The following is a 19077-nucleotide window of genomic DNA, read 5'->3' as shown; positions in this document are numbered from 1 at the left end:
GATGACATTGCAGGTGACGATTGACAGATAAGACCCATGTTGCAGCCAGAGAACAGTTGCAGTCAGTTTCATTCCAGAATGCAGGCTATCCCCTGAATTTGGTTAATGTGGGGCAAGGCACCGTTAAGGTGGACCGTCCAACCTAAGAGGTCAGCATAGGTGTTCCACATACTTTGCTGTTAAAAAAAGGTAATCTTGCCAAATAATAATAATAAAACACCAAAAAGCCCTGTATAGCATTGCCTTAAGTTGGAGTACACTTGAAGGCATTCAAAGCATGTTATTGTTTTTCTTTCTTTGCTTGGAATGATTTTTAAAAACAATTTTAATGGTGTTTTAATAATAATAATAATAATAATAATAATAATAATAAACAACTTGTGCCACAAATACCATCTACCTGCGATAAAGAACTGGTGGGATCACAAGCCTGAAAAAGTTACAGAAAATGAACACGTCAAACTACTTTGGTACTTCCGAATTCAGACTGACAGAGTTTTGGAGCACAATACTCCTGACCTCACAATCATGTTAAAAACAAAATATGGATCGTTGATGTTGCAATCCCAGTTGACAGCAGGATTGAAGAGAAACAACTAGAAAAGCTGACACTATACAATGATTTAAAGATTGAACTGCAAAGACTCTGGCATAAGCCAGTAAAGGTGGTACGAGTGGTGATCAGCACACTGGGTGCAGTGCCTAAAGACCTTGGCCTGTACTTAAGTACTATTGGCACTGACAAAATTACCAGCTGCCAGCTGCAAAAGGCCACCGTACTGGCATCTGCATGCATTTTTCACCAATACATCACACAGCCCTAGAAACTTGGGAAGTGTCTGATGTGTGATCCAATACAACCAGCAGAATGATCTTGTTTGCTGTGGACTCCTCTTGTTGTGTTTCAAATAATAATAATAAAACTTTATTTATACTCTGCCACCATCTCTCAAGGGGACTCAGGGCGGCTCACTCAAAGGTGCTAACACATCAAATACAACAGGTGCATAATAACAACCAACATAATATCATAAAACCCTACTGATTAAAATCAATAAAGAGCAACAATAGCTGCAAGTATAAAACGACTACAATCAATATCAGTCTTATAAAGTGCAGATGAAACAATCTCTAAGTCCTTAAATATGTTAGTTAAGGGTTTCTAAACATAATCAAAGATTTGTCTAAAAGGCCCTATCTTCAATGGTGTATGGAAGGCTTGGAGAGTGGGGGCTAGCTTGATCCTCGGGAGGGCATTCCAGAGCACCAGCAAGAAGTCCCTCTTTCTCGTCCCCACCAACCACAGTTGAGACGGAAGTGGGACTGAGAGAAGAGCCTCCCCAGCAGATCTCAGCACCCATGCTGTTTCGTAAGAGGAGATGTGGTCTCAAATATAGGTCAGACCTGAACTGTATAGGGCTTTATAGGTGATAACCTGCACTTTGAATCTGGTTCAAAAACTTGTCGGCAGCCAGTGGAGCTGCTTTTTATATGGTTGTTCACTGCATTCTATAGGCTTCATTAAGTTATATGTGCATTGTTAGCTGCTTTGACTTCCACTTGAGGGATTAAAGTAGGACCTGCATTTTAAAATATATAATAATTGACCATTGGTATCAGTATAACTAGTTTTAAGTTACTTCTCCTGTTGATTTAAATTGGATTAAAAGAGCTAACGGAAGTTAAATTTCATGGGACTGACAGGCAGCCACTTAAGTGAACAATCCCTAGGTGCATTTCTCTGTCACTGGTATTCCTCCACTGCAGTGTTTTTTACAAGTAATTGGACTTCTTGCTTTACTATTAAAATTGAATTACCATTCTCAGTTTGAAAGTGTCATATATTATAAGGCATAATCCTTTGCCCTCCTATTTTTAAAACAGGGGATCTGCTGTGGCTAAAATAATAGGCAAAAATGTAAAGACGATGCAGAAATTTGCTTCTACGGTGAAGATGTGGGTTTTTGAAGAAACTGTTAATGGAAGAAAATTGACAGATATCATAAATAATGACCACGAGAATGTAAAATATCTCCCTGGTTACAAGCTACCAGAAAATGTGGTAAGTCTTAAACTCACACACATAGGGTCCAAAGAAAAGCATACCAAGGAGTTTGGGGAGCTGTATTTCTCAAGAACTGTACACACACAAACGTACCTGGAAAAAAATTAGGTTCAGCCCATAGCCTCCACAGATATATAAAGTAAAATCCTACCAGAAACCCTAAAAAGCATCTGCTAGATAATGTCATGGTCACAGTCTAGAGACCTTGGCTTTTCAGTTGCATGCAGTGTGTTGTTGTACATGGCCCCGTCCGTAGGAATGTAAATCTTTGCTTACTCCATTTTGTACACCAAAAAGTATATGTTTTTTCAGTGAGGGTGATATTACAGGATCTTTTGCACATTTTCAATACTTTGATGTTAGTTTTGATTTATTTTTTTTTTGGCATTTCTCAAAATTTCACAGAAGGTTTTTTAAAAAGAATTGTGCAAAATGCAAATGTGATAACAAAAACAATACTAGAGTATTTAAAATGTGCAAAAATACCTTGTAATGCCATCTGAGAAATAGCATTTACTGATCGTTTGTAGAAAGCAATATAGTCTTCAGAAAAAATATAGTATTTTACATAAAATGTAACATTTCCACAAAATTCGAGAGTGTAAAATACAGCATTTTATGTAAAATACTCCCTTTTATAAACATGCATTGTTTTTTTACTACTGTTTTGGCACAAAAATAGAATTGTGTTAGATCTAAACTTGATTTTGGGGAGACACTGAGCTGTAGGAGGAAGGGATTGCTGAGATAATTCCTTCAGTGGAATTATCTTCATAAGTCTCTGGAATCAACCTGCATAGAAATCCTATTGGCTCTTTATCATTTGCAAGAAGTGGAGGGTCTTTTTTCAGACACAAAATATGGCTTCTGAATTTCACATCTTCCATTTAAAAGCAGAACAGCTAGAAATATTTTGCTGGTCTGTATTGAATGCATTTTTAATACGTCTACATTTGCTTATGTCACTGTGTTTGCAGTCTGCTGTTCCTATCAATTTATAATTTGCTGTTACTATTTGCTTTCGAACTGTCTTTTTAATTGTGTCAACCAAAGATCTTGAAAATCCGGATGGATTAATTTGCCATGGTAGTGCTGGAAAAAAAAGACACCTTGGAATATTTGGTTTGAAATCTAGTATTTATTTAGTTTTGTGGCCTGAAAACTAGTTTGAGTCTCTTTTATTAAAATATGTAGGACCAGAAGTTTTTATTTTATTTTAGCACATATCTTTATATGGTGAAAGGGGATGCAGAAAGGGGGCTAGTGCTCCAGAATGACAGCATGTTGCCTGCCTTTTTAACAAAGTAGAGTAGATGGGAAGAGAAGTGAAATCCTCCCCCCCCCCCCCCCCATTCTGAACTGGTAGCAAAAAGTTTAATTTTGGGGGATATTTCGCATTTACAGAGACCCAACTTGTAGTGTCAAACCTTTAATTTTGTCAAAATCTAAAAATTGAAAAGTTTCACTTAATGTTGTTGTTTCACTTTTTCCCACTTTCCTCCCCTCCCCCCATTACGTATTATTCCATAGGTTGCTATTCCCAACCTGAAAGAAGCTGTAAAAGATGCAGACTTGTTGGTTTTTGTTATTCCTCACCAGTTTATTCATAAAATCTGTGATGACATCACTGGACGTGTAGCCAAGAAAGCTGTTGGTATAACTCTCATTAAGGTACAACACACACAAGACAAACTGTTTTATATATACAGTAGAGTCTCACTTATCCGACCTTCACTTATCCGACATTTTGTCTTAACCGACACTCTTATCCGATGCCCCCCTTTTCTTCCAGCATTTTCCCTTCAATTAAAGGAGCACTCCACAACTCTCTTTCCATTCCCAGTAAGTGAAAAGGGCAAGATGAGGAGTGGGGGAAGAAAGAGGGAAAAGAGACAGAACCAGAAGTGGAAGTGTCCTCCCTCCTTCCTGCTATGATTTCCACGCTCCTCTTCTGCATCCGGGCACTTCCTGCTGGGCTGTCCAAGCCCCAAGGCGTTGCCTTGCCTTAACCCTGTTGTTATTATTCTAAGTGTCTAGCACTGCATTGGACGGGTAACAGTGGGATATACCTTATTATCCAACATTTTCGTTTATCTGACATTCTGCCGGCCTGTTTATGTCATATAAGTGAGACTCTGCTGTATGCGATAACCATTTTAAAATGGTTGAAGGGTAGGAGAGAAGAAGATGCCTGTTTTTCTCAGCTTCATTCCTAATGCAATTTGATACACATTTTCTCTAAACTTGTTGTTCCATCCATAAGTAAAACTTGCTGAAGTTATTGAAGGCATGGGAGATTATTATTTTTAACCTGGAAACTATTGAGAAGGGTCAGGCCCGTAGCCAGGATTTTGATTCGAGGGGTGCTGAGTTTGATTCGGGGGAGGGGGGGCTGAGTTTGATTCAAAGGGGGGGGGGCTGAGGATCTACCCTAGCAAACCTTTTGTATCGTTATCCCAATAACCCCATGCATATGGGATATATTGAGCATGGTGATCAGATCATGATATGAATAAACATAACAGTTTAAATAATGTACCAGTAAGGCCTTCTCGCGGACCACCCTGACAATTTCGGGGGGGGGGGGACTCAAGCCCCTCAAGGCCCCCCCCCCCAGCCTGAGAAGGGCAATGCCTATCTGGAATGTTTGGACGTTATTTAAAGTGCTGTGTATGGCATCATATATTCATAGGAGGACTTTTCAGGTCTCACCACTTCCCTTACAGTTACACTTCCCCAAAAGCCTTATCAGAAAAAGACAACTAACCATTTTGAGTCGTGCACCTTGCAACATCATTTGTCTACAACTGAAAGGGAAAAAATAGCTTCTCCCTTCTGCTACACATAGACACAGTTGGTATTTGAGCTTCTATTGATCCCAGTCTTTTGATATGTAGTGCCAAGTGCTGTTTTGTTTCAAAAACCTTTATAAATTCCAGGTCCAAAACAATGTTTTGGGATTCCCACCACCACAGCCAGTTGGCAGCAATAAATAATACAGTGAGTTATCTTCATCAGCTCTTTTCTCCTTTTTTGCCAATTAAATGTGTATACTGCTGGGAAATTTAGCAAGGTCAGGAATACTTATGCATCTGTCTACTAGTATATTGTAAGGTGCCGTAATCAATTCCTCATTTACTTATGAATAGTGATTACTCTCTTATTTCAAGGATGCTGAGGGCACAAAGATGCAAATTGCCTTGACAACAATTTGGCCTGATCGGGATCTCATCTTTAGCTCAATATTTTTTTGAGTTCTGAAGTATAGATTTTTTAAAAACACAGCTTGTTAACGAGATTGTGGTCTAGTGATCACTGCAGAAATAAGGATGTAGCCTAACAGAGATGGCTTCTAAATTCCACCTCCTAGCAAGGATAATTACCTCCATTTTATCTTCAGCTATTACGAGTACATGGAAAAAGTTTTAATGTCATTCTCTTATTCTGTTTTATTTTCTGTTATTTGTACTACAGGGAATAGACGAAGGTCCAGAGGGACTCAGACTCATTTCAGACATAATCCGAGAGAAAATGGGAATAGACATTAGTGTGCTCATGGGTGCTAACATTGCCAATGAGGTAGCTGCGGAGAAGTTCTGTGAGACTACAATAGGTAATTTGAAAGAATAATGTGATATTTTTATTATGTCCTAATATCATAGATGTATTACTTGAAAAGTCCACTCTGCTGTTACTTCAATTGAGTTCACTGAGACTTACTTCTGAGAAGGCGAGATTGCACATTCTCAGTAGCAGATATGAGCAAGAAAAGTATTATTGTGGGGAAAAGGAGGGGAAGTGAAATCTTCAAACTTTATTATGCCTTCATGCCTGATAATTTATTTTCTAAGAAATGATATCTCCCCAAAATATAAGGCTGCTTGGTAAAATATAATGCAAGCTGCTGTACAAAATACTACAAGTATGTGAAGTATGTGAAGTAACCCAATACTTTTCAATGATGTCTAATGCCTCTGGAAGATAAGTGTCGATCGCAGTTTGTATATCTGTCTATTTCCAGAAATGCCCTAAATTTCATACAGGCTAGATCTAAATTTCATACAGGCTAGATCTAAATTCCAAGATCTTCTCTGTTTATTATTGTTCATTCTGCAGGAAAGGAGTCAAGAATAGACAACGTTACTGAGGGGTCTATGACTCCATTCTCAGTTTTAATTTCTGCTTTCCCCACGACTATTCCTGAAAGAGTATCAGCAGTGGGAGAGTTCCCATATCATCCGGAGTTCTGGTTCTTGAATTGGCTGAATGAGGCAAATTCTCTCTGACCCAAGAAGCAACCGCCAGTCTTTTGAGCATAGACATTAAGGGGATGGCTTGGTTTTTTTCCTTTGTGCCTTAATGCAGGAGTAGGAATTGCCAATGTGTATTATGTAGGATTACATGTTGGCAATTCCTACTCTGTCGGATTAAGAGCCAGTGTGGTATAGTGGTTTGAGCATTGGATTATGACTTTGGAGACCAGAGTTTGATTCCCTGTTTATTTATTTATTTATTTACATCATTTCTACCCCGCCCTTCTCAGCCCCCGAGGGGGAACTTGGAGCAGCTAACACTGGCAACAATTCACACAATATCACAATGAACAACAGTATAAAAACCATAAATATGCAATAAATTAAAAACATAACATGAGTTATACAATCATATAGCCGTTTCCATTGTTATAACAATCATCTGATTCAGTTCAGTGTCCATGTGCCGTTATGTCTGCTAGCCAAAGGCCTGGTTCCACAACTGTGATTTCATTTCTTTCCTAAAGGAAAGGAGGGAGGACGCTGATCTAATCTCGCTGGGGAGCGAGTTCCACAAGTGGGGAGTCGCCAGCGAGAAGGCCCTGTCCCTCGTCCCCACCAAACGCGTTTGCGAGGCTGGTGGGACCAAGAGCAGGGCCTTCCGCGTGGATTTTAAACTACAAACAAACTATGTTTGTCTTGGGTGACTCACACTCCCTCAGTTCCAGAAAACCTCACGATAGATTCACTTTGGGGGGTCACTATTGGTTGGAAATGACTGAAGGCACCCAAACAACAACAGTTCTGTAGTACTACTTCCTTACAGTGGGAGGTCTTTGGTTCTTAATTGTGCTAGAAAGGTCTTTTAATGGAGTATTTTAGCAAATTTATGATAATTGCCTATTCACGTTTTTTCTTAAATTGTACCAAATTTGTTGTCAGCCACCTTACAACAAATTTCCAGGAGAAAGGCAGGCTATAAATCAATAAATTAAATAAGAAATAATATAATTATGGCCCCATAGACTACTCCCTAAGAGCCAGTGGTTTGAATGTTTACTATGACTCTGTAGACCAGTGGTTCTCAATCTGTGGGTCCCCAAGTGTTTTGGCCTCCAACTCCCAGAAATCCCAGTCAGTTTACCAGCTGTTAGGATTTCTAACAGCTGGTTGAAGGCCAAAAGAGGTTGAGAACCACTGCTGTAGACCAAAACGTGAATCCCTGTTCAACCATGGAAACCTCCTGAGTGGACAAGTCCCTCTCTCATCCTCTTAGAAAAAAATAATTTGAAGGCAGGCACACAACAACAAGATTACTCCCACAGGCAACTTGTGATGATCCATAAATTATCAATAGGCCTCTCAATACTACTCTCTCATGTCCTTCTTTGAAGCTTTTCAGAGCCCTTTCATTTGCCATTATGTGAACAGAATGTTAGACTAATGACTAAGGGCTTAGTTTAGATTAGCTCATTTCAACTGAAAACCTATAATCAGTATTAGCCTGAAATCTTGTATTGCTGAGCTTTGTCTGATATGCTCAGTATTAGTAGACACAGTGAGATGAGGAAGAAATTGATTCAAATACCAGTTGTATCATGATGATTGTCAGATATCCATGAATGTAGTCGCTGTCTGTCAGCCTTTCCTCCTGCAGAGGCTTGTTATGGTGATAAAATAGGATAGGATCTCCTTGAAAGAATACAGACATGCTAGGTGGATCTTTTATAGAAATATGTATATTTGTTGAATTTTTGCTATGTTTGTGTTTTTAAATTGTGTTGAAACCTATCTCAAGTTGTAGGGAAAGGCTGGTAAGAAATAAAATAATAATAATAATAATAATAATAATAATAATAACCTTTGAGTATAATATGCTAAACATGACAATACTATGAGGAAGAACCACTTTGTTTGGAAATGATCATTATATGCCCTTTTGAAAAACAGGTTGTAAAATTTTGGAGAATGGAGTCCTCTTCAAAGAACTTCTTCAGACTCCAAATTTCCGAATAACTGTGGTAGATGATGCCGATACAGTTGAGCTTTGTGGTGCTCTTAAGGTAAGATTAGCCCTTTGGAGGACAATATTTAAAAATGAAAGTGCTGTCTACCCTGATCCCAAAAACTAGAAAGCTGTGGGAACATGATAACAAGCCCACTGTTCAGACTGTAGACCAGTGATAGAGGATTCTTATCAAACCTACCCTCAGGTTGCCTTCTGTCAGGCAGTATTGTCTTCTCAGAAGAAGGTGGAGTTGTTATCCTGACATTAGAATGCAAGAACCAGTCAGTGAAAATGTATCTTGAATATCATTTGTGGCAAAAACAAAAATAGTAACAATACAAATAAAAAACAAATACATAATTCACAAATGCAATACATTTGTTATACCTTAGAAGCCATTAGACTAGTGTTGGCGAACCTATGGCCTACATGCCTAAAGGGGCATACAGCGCCCTCCCTCCCTCCTTTCACGATGCCAGGGCTCTGCCAGTATCCAGGCAAACAAACACCCAGTTTGTATCAAACAGTTTAATTAAAGCAGCACTTACTTCCTGGCTGTTTTAATAGTCCAAAATATAAAACATAAAGATAGCACTCAACCACAAAATATAAAATAAAAACTGATAGCAAATGCTACAATGTAGTCAAAGAGTCCAGTCCAGTGGTCAGATGCTGAGAGTTCAATGAGCAAAGTCCAGGGATCAAGAGTCTATACCGTAGTCAAAAGCCAGTGCAAAGATTCAAGGTTTCAAGGGTTCAAGAGACAGGTCAGGAAACTGAAAATCCAAAAACCTGGGGGGAAACCATCAGCATCTACCACCAAAATAACAAAAATACCTTTCTACCAAAGATCAGCCCCAAGGTTAGCTCCTTAAATCCAGTAACACCCAGCGGCAATCTATCCCTTGCATGCCTCCACCCTTAATTGCTTTTACCTGTACACTGTTACTTACAAATTTCTCAGCCCTTTAGAACTAAGACTTACATTAATCCTTCTACCACCAACCGCCATCAACTGCAGGACATGATACATGACACTTGCCTACCTGCTCACTCACCCACCTACTTGCCTGCCCCCACTCGTCCGCTTGCTCCTCCCCACTTGCCCCCCTCACTCTCCCTGGGCTTGCCACACCCTCTCCCGCTCACCACCCCTTGGCTCCCAACTACCCACTCCTTTTGGGCACTCAGTCTCTTAAAGGTTTGCCATCATTGCACTAGACTCCTAAATACTCGGAGGTGACCTGCTGTCTTGCCTGCAATGAAGCAGGAAACTTGAGATAAGGTTACAATTTTCCTCGACTCGCAACACAACTTAAGTTGCTAGAAAGAAGAATTGGCAAGCAATTCTTTACCTACACTTTCCACTGTAGGTACAGAGAATGTATGGCCTCTAAGATGTTCATCTACACATTTTACCTATAATGAAAAAATTTTTAATTTATTTTTTGTGTATGTTTTAGCATAGGCATGAGCAATTTTTTTTTTTTTGCATTGGAGCTGCATTGTGGGCCTGACTAGGAGGGCTGAGCCAGGAGGGAGAAGGACTGGGCACACACTGGGTGCGAAGGGCCTGAGAAGTTGGGACCCAGGAGAAAGAGGGGTCCAGGAGAGGGTGGGGTCATGAGGGGGCAGGGCAGGACCTGGGTGAACTTGAGGTTATCCTCCCATCATAAGGACGAGGCTGCTAAACCCGTCCTTGTGCCAGGAGGAAAGCGGAACATGCGGCAACCTCCCTGCTCCCCCCTCCCCCAATTCTCCCCCCCCCCCCGATCCTTGGGCTATCCTCTTGGAATTATGCCAGAAGGAAGGCAAGAGAGGCGGTGGCTGAGAGTGCTCCAGAGGGCTCTCAGCTGCCATATACCTTCCTCTAGCCATCCTCGAGTCATCCTCCTGGCATAAGGATGGGGTTGCTTGCACTGTCCTTATGCTGGGAAAAGGACGAGAAACATGGTGGCTGAGAGCGCTCCAGAGGGCCTTCCTCCCCCATCTTTTTGGCATAAGGACACGGCGGGGCCCCATGTCCTTCTGCCAAGAGGACAGGGAAAATGAGGAGGGCCTGAGGTAATGCATCCAACCCGAGGGCTGCATCCAACCCCCAGACCTTAGTTTGCCTAGGCCTGTTTTAGCAGGTTTTTGTTTTATGATATTTATTTTAATTTATCTGTATGGATTTCCTTTCCAGCAATTGAATGTTTTGCCTTATATGTTGGAAACCACCCTGAGTCCCCTTGGGGAGATAGGGCAGTATACAAATAAAGCATTATTATTATTATTATTATTATTATTACCTTCCCTCATTCTTCGTTTGATCTACATCCTGTCTTTTTCACAGACTGGAGCTCAAAGCATCTGACAGATTAGAGAGAATAACAATGAAAAACATGTAGGTTTAAAAACAGACAAAACCTGGGTTTAAAATTAACAACAAAAGGGAAACCTTTCAAAATATCACTATGGTTCATGTAGTTTAAAGAACTCCCACTCTCAGTCTTGTCCTAATATGTGAGGAGCATTGATATTGAATGTTTTCCCCCTCTCCTATTGCTGTATGACACATCAGGAGTCCTCAAGATGTGTCGAGCAAGCAAAGCCAAATAAAATGTTGCTTACATCAGTAGTTGCTTTCCCCTCCTCTCCTCCCTTTTCTAATTTTCTCTGCATCCGTCTGTCTAAATAAGGAAGGTTTGAATGGCTGCCTGAAAACCGAAACAAGCACAAAAGTTAAGAGAGGAAATCTAAATATGTTATTCTTCTGCCAGCAGTGATAATTTTTAGCTTCCAAGCACATCTAAATACAGTCTCAAGTGTAACGATCCACAGCTGGAAGATGATGGAAGAACATCTGCTACTCGGATGCACTTATTCTGTGCATCCACTTCCATTTCATGTATTTTTATGGTCTCTGCCAATCAGCTGATAGAGCTGTGTATGCACTATAGAGCACTGTTGGAACTGGAAGCGAAATCTTTCTTTTCAATGACAGATGTGTTATGAAGTTACCAGCAATTTCCTTGGTGTTGGAGCGAGGAAGGAAAAGAGCTAGGAACAGCTGCCTGTCAACAAGAGCTTCCAGCTTATCTTGTATTTGAGACCTTTTTAGCACAAGAGAGTCTTGAATACTCTTAATATGATACAGTTTCTTGAAGACAGTGGAGCAGGGCCAAGCTGGGATAAGCAAAATATGGCACATGGGCCTTATATGGTCCCAACTCCTTTTTATGTGGTCCTGAGGACCACTACAAAGTCTTCAGGCTTCCACTTCTTTTAAAAACTGCCAGATCACCCCCACCTCATTTACAACATATCACCACAGTGGCGCAATAGTTTAAACCCTTGTGCCGGCAGGACTGAAGGCCAACAGGTTGTCGGAGGTTCGAATCAGGGGAAAGCGTGGAAGAGCGCCCTCTGTCAGCTCCAGCTTCCCATGCAGGAACATATGAGAAGCCTCCCACAAGGATGGTAGAACATGAAAAACATCCAGGCATCCCCTGGGCAACATCCTTGCAGACGGCCAATTTTCTCACAACAGAAGCGACTTGCAGTTTCTCAAGTCGCTCCTGACATGGAAAAAAAAAACCTACCAAATTCTCCTGAAACTGAAAAGGGCAGGAGAAAAAAAATCAACTTAAACAAAACTGAGAAGTAACGTCTGATTACTTCTAGTTTCCTTGGAGGGAGTGTGCAGTTTACATCCCTCCTGTAGATGCTGAAGCTAATAAGTGTTTTTTCATAGAGCCTGTTTATATTTTTCATAGTGAAATCTGAACAAATCGGCAAGATATAGGCCTCCTGTAATATTTGAGTCCCAGTGAAAGAAATTCCTCTTTCTCTGGTTGGAAAATGGGTAGACTGTAATCCATTAATGGAGGAAGAAGGAAAACTAAGGGCATTCTAGAAATGAGTCAATGCATGTTGGCTGATCATATTTCCAAGACTGAAAAACACTTTGACCAAAACCCTCTTGTTACTCCTAACTAGAGTAAACCCATCAAATCTATTGCATTTACTCTTCTGTTTACCCCCATTCAGCAATTGATTCTGTGGATGTACTGTACTCTACTTGGAACTAATTTTACTTCCCTCATTGTCCAAGTATGATGGCCTTCTAAGTGTAGTGTCTTGGGAGTGGATACATAGGTGACTGTGGAGCTCTATTCTTGACCTGCATCTTCTCCCACAGGGTATCAGTATCCAGGTTGAAGGTTGTCCTGGTCAGGGTTGGCTTGGCACGCCTTCCTCTTGGCACGTTTCTCTCCTTCGCCCTCAATTCGGGCCTCTTCAAATTCCACAGCACTGCTGGTCATAGCTGATCCCCAGTTAGAGCACTCAAGGGCCAGGGCTTCCTAGTTCTTGGTGTCTATGCCACAGTTTTTTAGGTTAGTTTTGAGCCCATCTTTAAATCTCTTTTCCTGTCCACCAACATTCTATTTTCCATTCTTGAGTTGGGAATATAGTAACTGCTTTGGGAGATGGTAATTGGGTGTTTGGACAACATGGCCAGTCCAGCAGTGTCGATGGCGTAGGAGGATCGGCTTCAGTGCTGGTGGTCTTTGCTTCTTCCAGCACGTTGACATTTGTCCGCCTGTCTTCCAACAGGATTCCAGCCATAATACTCCAGACTTCATCAGGAAAGTGAGAAGATAATGCTCATCTTGTTTTCTTCAAGCATAAATTGCATAAGTGCTGCCTGAAACCCACATATTGACTCTTTTCATTCTATCATCAAACAAGCCAGCTGTATGAATCTTTTAATGTTATTTAGACATGATACCTGGAGTCATAAAATTGAAACCTGGTTTGACATTGCTTACGAATGCACCCACATTATGAGCTCCCTTTTAGCAGTGCTCTACAATGAATTATTTTGGCTGCATGGTGCTATGAAATATTTGCATCTTTTGGACTAATAGAGTAACCACTATGTAACCACTACAGTTCTAGGAGGTAGAGCACCTTTAATGATTGTGTATGCCTTCTTTACTGTTTTAGAACTTCCTTCTGACTTTTCCATGCCCTGAGAGGAAGGAGTGCAAGAGACAATCCATTAATCACACTGACTCTTTCTCAGTTGAGCTTGGCAAGCAGTGCGTAGGCAATCTGTTCTGAATTTTATCAATTCTGGCAAAGCTCTCTTCAGTTCACTGAATCTAAATGTAGCTTTGTGAGCCATTGCTTGTCTCTCCATGCTGCATATAGTCAGGAAGGAAATGCCCGCCTAGTACAATTATAGATATCTGGTAATGTCTCCACTGGCCTTCCCTAGTCCAGCCCCATAAAGCAGTGTTAAGCTCCACCCTCTATAATCCTCACCTGTCTGTTATTGCCAAAACTAACTAGCAGTCATCTCAAGCTAAGAGATTCCCTAGCTCTAGTTGGAGTTGGATCATTACGTTATTTAAAATAGGAAGATGGGCCATGCTGGATGGGCCGAGCTTTAGCACAGCAGGTTAACCACCAGCTGCAGTAAATATTGCTAATCGAAAGGTTAACCGTTAGAAGCCCGGATTGGAGTGAGCTCCTGACCTTTCGCCAAGCTTCTGCCAACCTAACAGTTTGAAAGCAAAATGTGAGTAGATAAATAGATACTGCGTAAGCGGGAAAGTATTTAAGGCACCCATAAGAAAATGGCAACAATTTGATCAAGGAGGAAGTTTTCAATTAATGTCTCTTTCTTTTCTCTTAGAATATAGTGGCAGTGGGAGCTGGCTTTTGCGATGGCCTTCAGTGTGGAGATAACACCAAAGCGGCTGTTATTAGACTTGGACTCATGGAAATGATTGCATTTGCAAAGATCTTCTGCAAGGGACAAGTGTCTACAGCTACCTTTCTGGAAAGCTGTGGGGTTGCAGATCTCATTACAACATGTTATGGTGGCCGCAACCGGAGAGTGGCTGAAGCATTTGTTAAAACTGGAAAGGTACATTTCTTGTGACCTGCTTGATTGTTTAGTGCTGTTATCTTCATGAAAGGAGTCCAGTGAATAATTGTTTTATTTTGAACTGTTGATTGGGATCTTCTGGGGAGTTTTAGTGATGTAATACAGAGATTTGGTGTGTATGCCTTCAAGTCAGTTCTGACTTATGGCAACCCTAAGATGAATTATCATGGGGTCCTCTTGGCAACATCTGCTCCCTTTAGGCCTCCAAAAATACAATAGTTGATATGTAAAATGTAACAATTCTTTGATTTCTTCACAAATTCCTTTTAACAGGCAGGGATGGGAGTTAAAATTACACTATGTAATATGATTATTGTTACTGGGCTATAAATGCTATAGTGGAACAAGTTAAACTGCTAGCTGCAATAAGTCTGCTGATTGGAGGGTTGGCAGTTTGAAGGGGTGAGCTCCCACTTTTAGCCTTAGCTTCTGCAAAGCTTGCAATTCAAAAGCATGCTATTTGAGTAGTTCAATAGGTATCGCCTCAATGGGAAGGTAAAAGGGCACCCCATGCAGATATGCCAACAGCCAATCAGAGATGTCTATGAACAACAGGCTCCTCGGCAAGGAAAAATAGAACAAGAGCACCTCCCCATGGCCAGAGTTGAGGATCACCTCCGGACACCAGATATGAAAAAGGAGAAGGCCTTTACCTTATATCTCATTGTGTTCACTGTGTAAAAGGCATTGAATGTTTGCTTTTATGTGTACTGTAATCTTCTTTGAATCCCTCAAGGGAGATAAAGTGGAATATAAATAAAGTGTATTATTATTATTATTATTATTATTATTATTATTATTATTTCTTAATTAGTTCTATCATAAAAACATGGGAAGAGTTTATTAAACTGCAAAAACATTGTTTTTGCGGGACATCCTGCAGCACATTTTGCTATGGTTCTTCAATGAATATCTCATTGGAGTCTCTACCAGTTCAACATAGTTTGTGGCCGCCACAAAAACAAAGTTTCTGAAGTGTATCTACCTTCAAAGTAAGTGCTGCACAATTAAACAGGAAACACTTTCAAACCAGGAATAGATTTTTTTTCAAATTTTGTTACATAGTATTATTTAAAAGATTCTCTGTGTCTATAAATTCTTACAAAATAAACTTTTACCATATTCAGTCTATTGAAGAATTGGAACAAGAAATGCTGAACGGGCAAAAGCTACAAGGACCACAGACATCTGCGGAGGTGTATCGTATCCTGCAACAGAAAGGACTAGTGGAGAAGTAAGTGGGAGAATGTGGGAGGTGTCTTAAACCTTTCCCCCCCAATGTACTGAACTTAGCTTCAATAATCTTTGCCACCATCATCATAATCTTTCCTTTCCCTCCTTCTAATACAGCAAAATTATATCATAGTTTTCTAGTGTGTCTCAATAGGCTTGTGGTCATCAAGACTGAATGTCATATCAGCAAAACATCCTTGGAAACCCCAGGTAGATTATTGCTATCAGAGCAATTCATCTAAGTCCGTTGTTTTTTATGGCACTGGAATAGATTGATCTCCTCCTCTAGTTAACTCACTGCAGTGCAAAAATAAGACATGTAGAACTTTGAAAGTGGTTGGTAGACTTTCAATGTGGAATCTTGTGGAATTCTCCCCTAAGAAATTTTCAGATCAAGAACATTTCATTTTTTTAGATGTATCTGATCCAGGGTCTTGGGTATCTTTTTTTAAATGACTTGTACAAATGAATAAAAAAGCTATGTATTATTTAAGAACACAGAAATGCTGGATTACTCTAACAACTACCATGTCAGACTACACAGAGAAACCATTGAAATCCATAAGAATGTGGACAATTTCAACAGAAATGAGGAAACCATGAAAATGAACAAAAATCTGGCTACCAATATTAAAAAAATCTAAAATTAGGACAGTAAATAAAGAACAACATTCAGAAAGCAGAGGAATTCCAGACATGAATCAATCAGGGCCAGCTAACACCTCCCAAAAAAGGATTCTCCCAGGCAGTAAACAGAAAGGCTAATCAATGCTAATCAAAGTGGCCAATTTAAACATTTGCACCTGCCTCAAACAGACAAGAGTTCTTTCTCTCACTCTGAACATTCCAGATATATAAACCTCACTTGCCTAGTTTCCAACATAAGTCACAACCTCTGAGGATGCCTGCCATAGATGCAGGCGAAACGTCAGGAGAACATGCTTATGGAACATGGCCATACAGCCTGGAAAACTCACAGCAACCCAGTGATTCCAGCCATGAAAGCCTTCAACAACAATAACCTTAAACTTGCTTCTTATATGCAAAGAAACAAGAAGGGGGGATGCTACTGTTCCTAGGGCCTTTCCCAACACTTGTTGCCTAAGGTGATTGGTTCACTCTACCTAAAGATAGGATTGTGCTAGTGCTATTAAAAATTTACACTTCTCAGCTGAACAATTACTTTAAAAAATGTACCACATTTCCTTAATTTGAAGAGGCTAGCATATTTAAATCTGTCTCCAATTTTTCTTTTTCTTTCTTTCTTTATTTTGTGTCAAAAGTTTACCTCAAACTGATAAAATAAAGGGATCACAAGCTGCTAGATAGTTTTTAACCAAAAATGTACAACAGCAACCGCATTGTCTGTAGCTTTAAACAATTCTTCCTCTGGGCGTGAGGCAGGGCATTGTGGGCAAGCAGGGAGTTGTTTGTTCTGCTCCACAGTTGTTGAGGATTTCTCATCGTCAGAAGAGGAAGGGGAGCAGGGAGGTGCTCAGGTCTTGGAGGGAGAGGAAGAACAATCTGACAATGAGGTTTTGCAGGTGCCTACTTTTGTAGTAAGACCAAGGGAGTCAGAGAACAGGCAGCGGTCAGCTCGATTAGCTGCTAAGAGATTGATGATCTAATTGGGTGATGCCCTAAGCCCTCCTGCATGGGGTATAAATCAGAAGCAGGAGAACTTAGCTTTTCGCTGCTAACAACAACTCTGTTACTGCCGTGACCTACTTTGTGTTCAAGACTTTGTGATTTGTGCCTTCTTGTCTGCTGATTTTGCTGGGACTTTGCTAAAGACTTTCATTGGTGTCTGTATTAAGAATTCCTTGTTTTCTTTTTCAATTGCATTTGCTTATTTTGTTGGAGTAAAGCATTTTTCTTTTACTTTCAATTTTGCATTAAGGCGGTTTCTTAAGAGCAAAACAGGACAACAGTCGCACAAGGTGGAAGATTCTTCTAGATAGTGCCATTTTGCTGGGTTGTCTTTTGGTCTGCCAGTTCTGTTTCTGAGTCTGTTCAGGGACTTCCAAGTTGCCCATTCTTGGTTTGCCCCTAGAGGAAGGCCCTCATGGGGGGCCATCCAATTGGAATCACCTGATTTTGCTGCCTACAGGGATATTCTTGCTGTTGCTGGAGGAACATTTAGAGGAGTGGTGGTTCTCATGAAACTTTTCCTTGATTTAAGTCTCTTGGGAGGAAGCAGATAGCCATATAGTGGGTGGCTTTCATGGTGTTCAAACTTATTTCTCTTGCAATTGGCAGCAACTTCAAGGGGGACAATGCCAGCTAGCTTATATAGTCTATCAATAGGTGTAGGTTTAAGACATCCTGTGATTATTCTATATGCCTCATTTAGCATTGCTTTACAACATTTTTCTTGGTTAAGGATACATCATGAGTGCTGTTCCCCTCCTCCATGTAGTAAGATGTTTACCTTTCTGTTTTGTCTCTGCCTTTTAGGTTTCCACTGTTTGCTGCTGTCTATCAAATCTGTTATGAAGGGAAACCTGTCCAAGAGATGATCTCCTGTCTCCAGAGTCATCCAGAGCATATATAAAACATACTTTACCATTGTCACAGCTCCTGACCTCTCATGTCCATATGTGGATTCAAATGGGTGTAATTTCATTAAGCTATTTCATGAAATGGTCGTTAACAATATGAATGTCTCCGGGCTTGTGTAGGTCATTTTTACTAAGTGTAATAGTGAAACTCTTAAGATGCCGCTTATAATTTCAAGAAGCTTCTGTATGTACAATGCAGGTTTTAAACAATCCATACATGTATATCTCTTCATGCGAGGAGAGATGCTTAATGTGACTTTCATTCTCTTTAATTATGGAAGTCACCAGAGATTATGAAATGACCTTTGGGAAGGTTTCTACTTCTTTTATGGCAGGGTTAGGCAGCATTTACTTCTCCAGATGTGGTTCTACTTCAGTTCCCATGAGCCCCACTTTGTATGGCTAATGGCTTTGATGTTATGGCAATTGTAGTCCAACCACATCTGGAGGGCCTCAGGCTCCCCTATCCCTGGTTGAAGGGAATGGGATATGTTTTGAGATGTCTTGAGGCTGTTTGCTGAAAAGTGCTAAAATTCTATAGAGCACCCCCAGCTTTTAATAAGCTCTCCTCACCTATGATTGAAGTGAGCTAGCAGACATTATAATGAGAATCAATTAGCATTTACTTGGTGAAAGTGGAGCACTTTGATCTTTGTACATTATAAACTTTAAATATATTTTATGGGGGGATTTAAGTGGGTGCAATATCTTTTTTAGGGGAATACAGTTGGCAGTAGCATCTATTCTCACCTGTTTGGCACTTCTTGAACTTGGTAGTGGTTTTCCTCCATTTTCTCTTAGTAAATTTCCATTTTCTCTTAGTAAATTTTCTCATTAGTAAATGGAGGATTGGGTTGTTGTAGGTTTTTTTGGCTGTATGGCCATGTTCTAGAAGCATTCTCTCCTGACGTTTCGCCTGCATCTATGGCAAGTAGGCAAAACATCAGGAGAGAATGCTTCTAGAACATGGCCATATAGCCCGAAAAATGTACAACAATCCAATGATTCCAGCCATG

At 40.4% G+C, this 19077-nt stretch overlaps 1 protein-coding gene across 1 annotated transcript in view; it reads left to right on the top strand.

Annotated features, from left to right (window-relative positions):
* The window catches only part of GPD1L (glycerol-3-phosphate dehydrogenase 1 like), a 31075-nt gene extending 12218 nt beyond the window's left edge, over nucleotides 1-18857 (top strand). Inside the window, exons 2-8 of the mRNA XM_060781870.2 lie at nucleotides 1885-2062; nucleotides 3596-3736; nucleotides 5540-5678; nucleotides 8269-8381; nucleotides 14013-14246; nucleotides 15395-15501; nucleotides 17958-18857. Coding sequence (XP_060637853.1) covers nucleotides 1885-2062; nucleotides 3596-3736; nucleotides 5540-5678; nucleotides 8269-8381; nucleotides 14013-14246; nucleotides 15395-15501; nucleotides 17958-18054 — 1009 coding nt within the window. The 3' untranslated portion in view covers nucleotides 18055-18857. The remainder of the gene's footprint in view (nucleotides 1-1884; nucleotides 2063-3595; nucleotides 3737-5539; nucleotides 5679-8268; nucleotides 8382-14012; nucleotides 14247-15394; nucleotides 15502-17957) is intronic.
* The last annotated feature ends 220 nt before the right edge of the window (nucleotides 18858-19077 follow it).

This window comes from Anolis sagrei, chromosome 6 (assembly GCF_037176765.1).
Source record: "Anolis sagrei isolate rAnoSag1 chromosome 6, rAnoSag1.mat, whole genome shotgun sequence".
Lineage (NCBI taxonomy): Eukaryota > Metazoa > Chordata > Lepidosauria > Squamata > Dactyloidae > Anolis > Anolis sagrei.
This window is presented reverse-complemented; position numbering and strand designations above follow the sequence as displayed.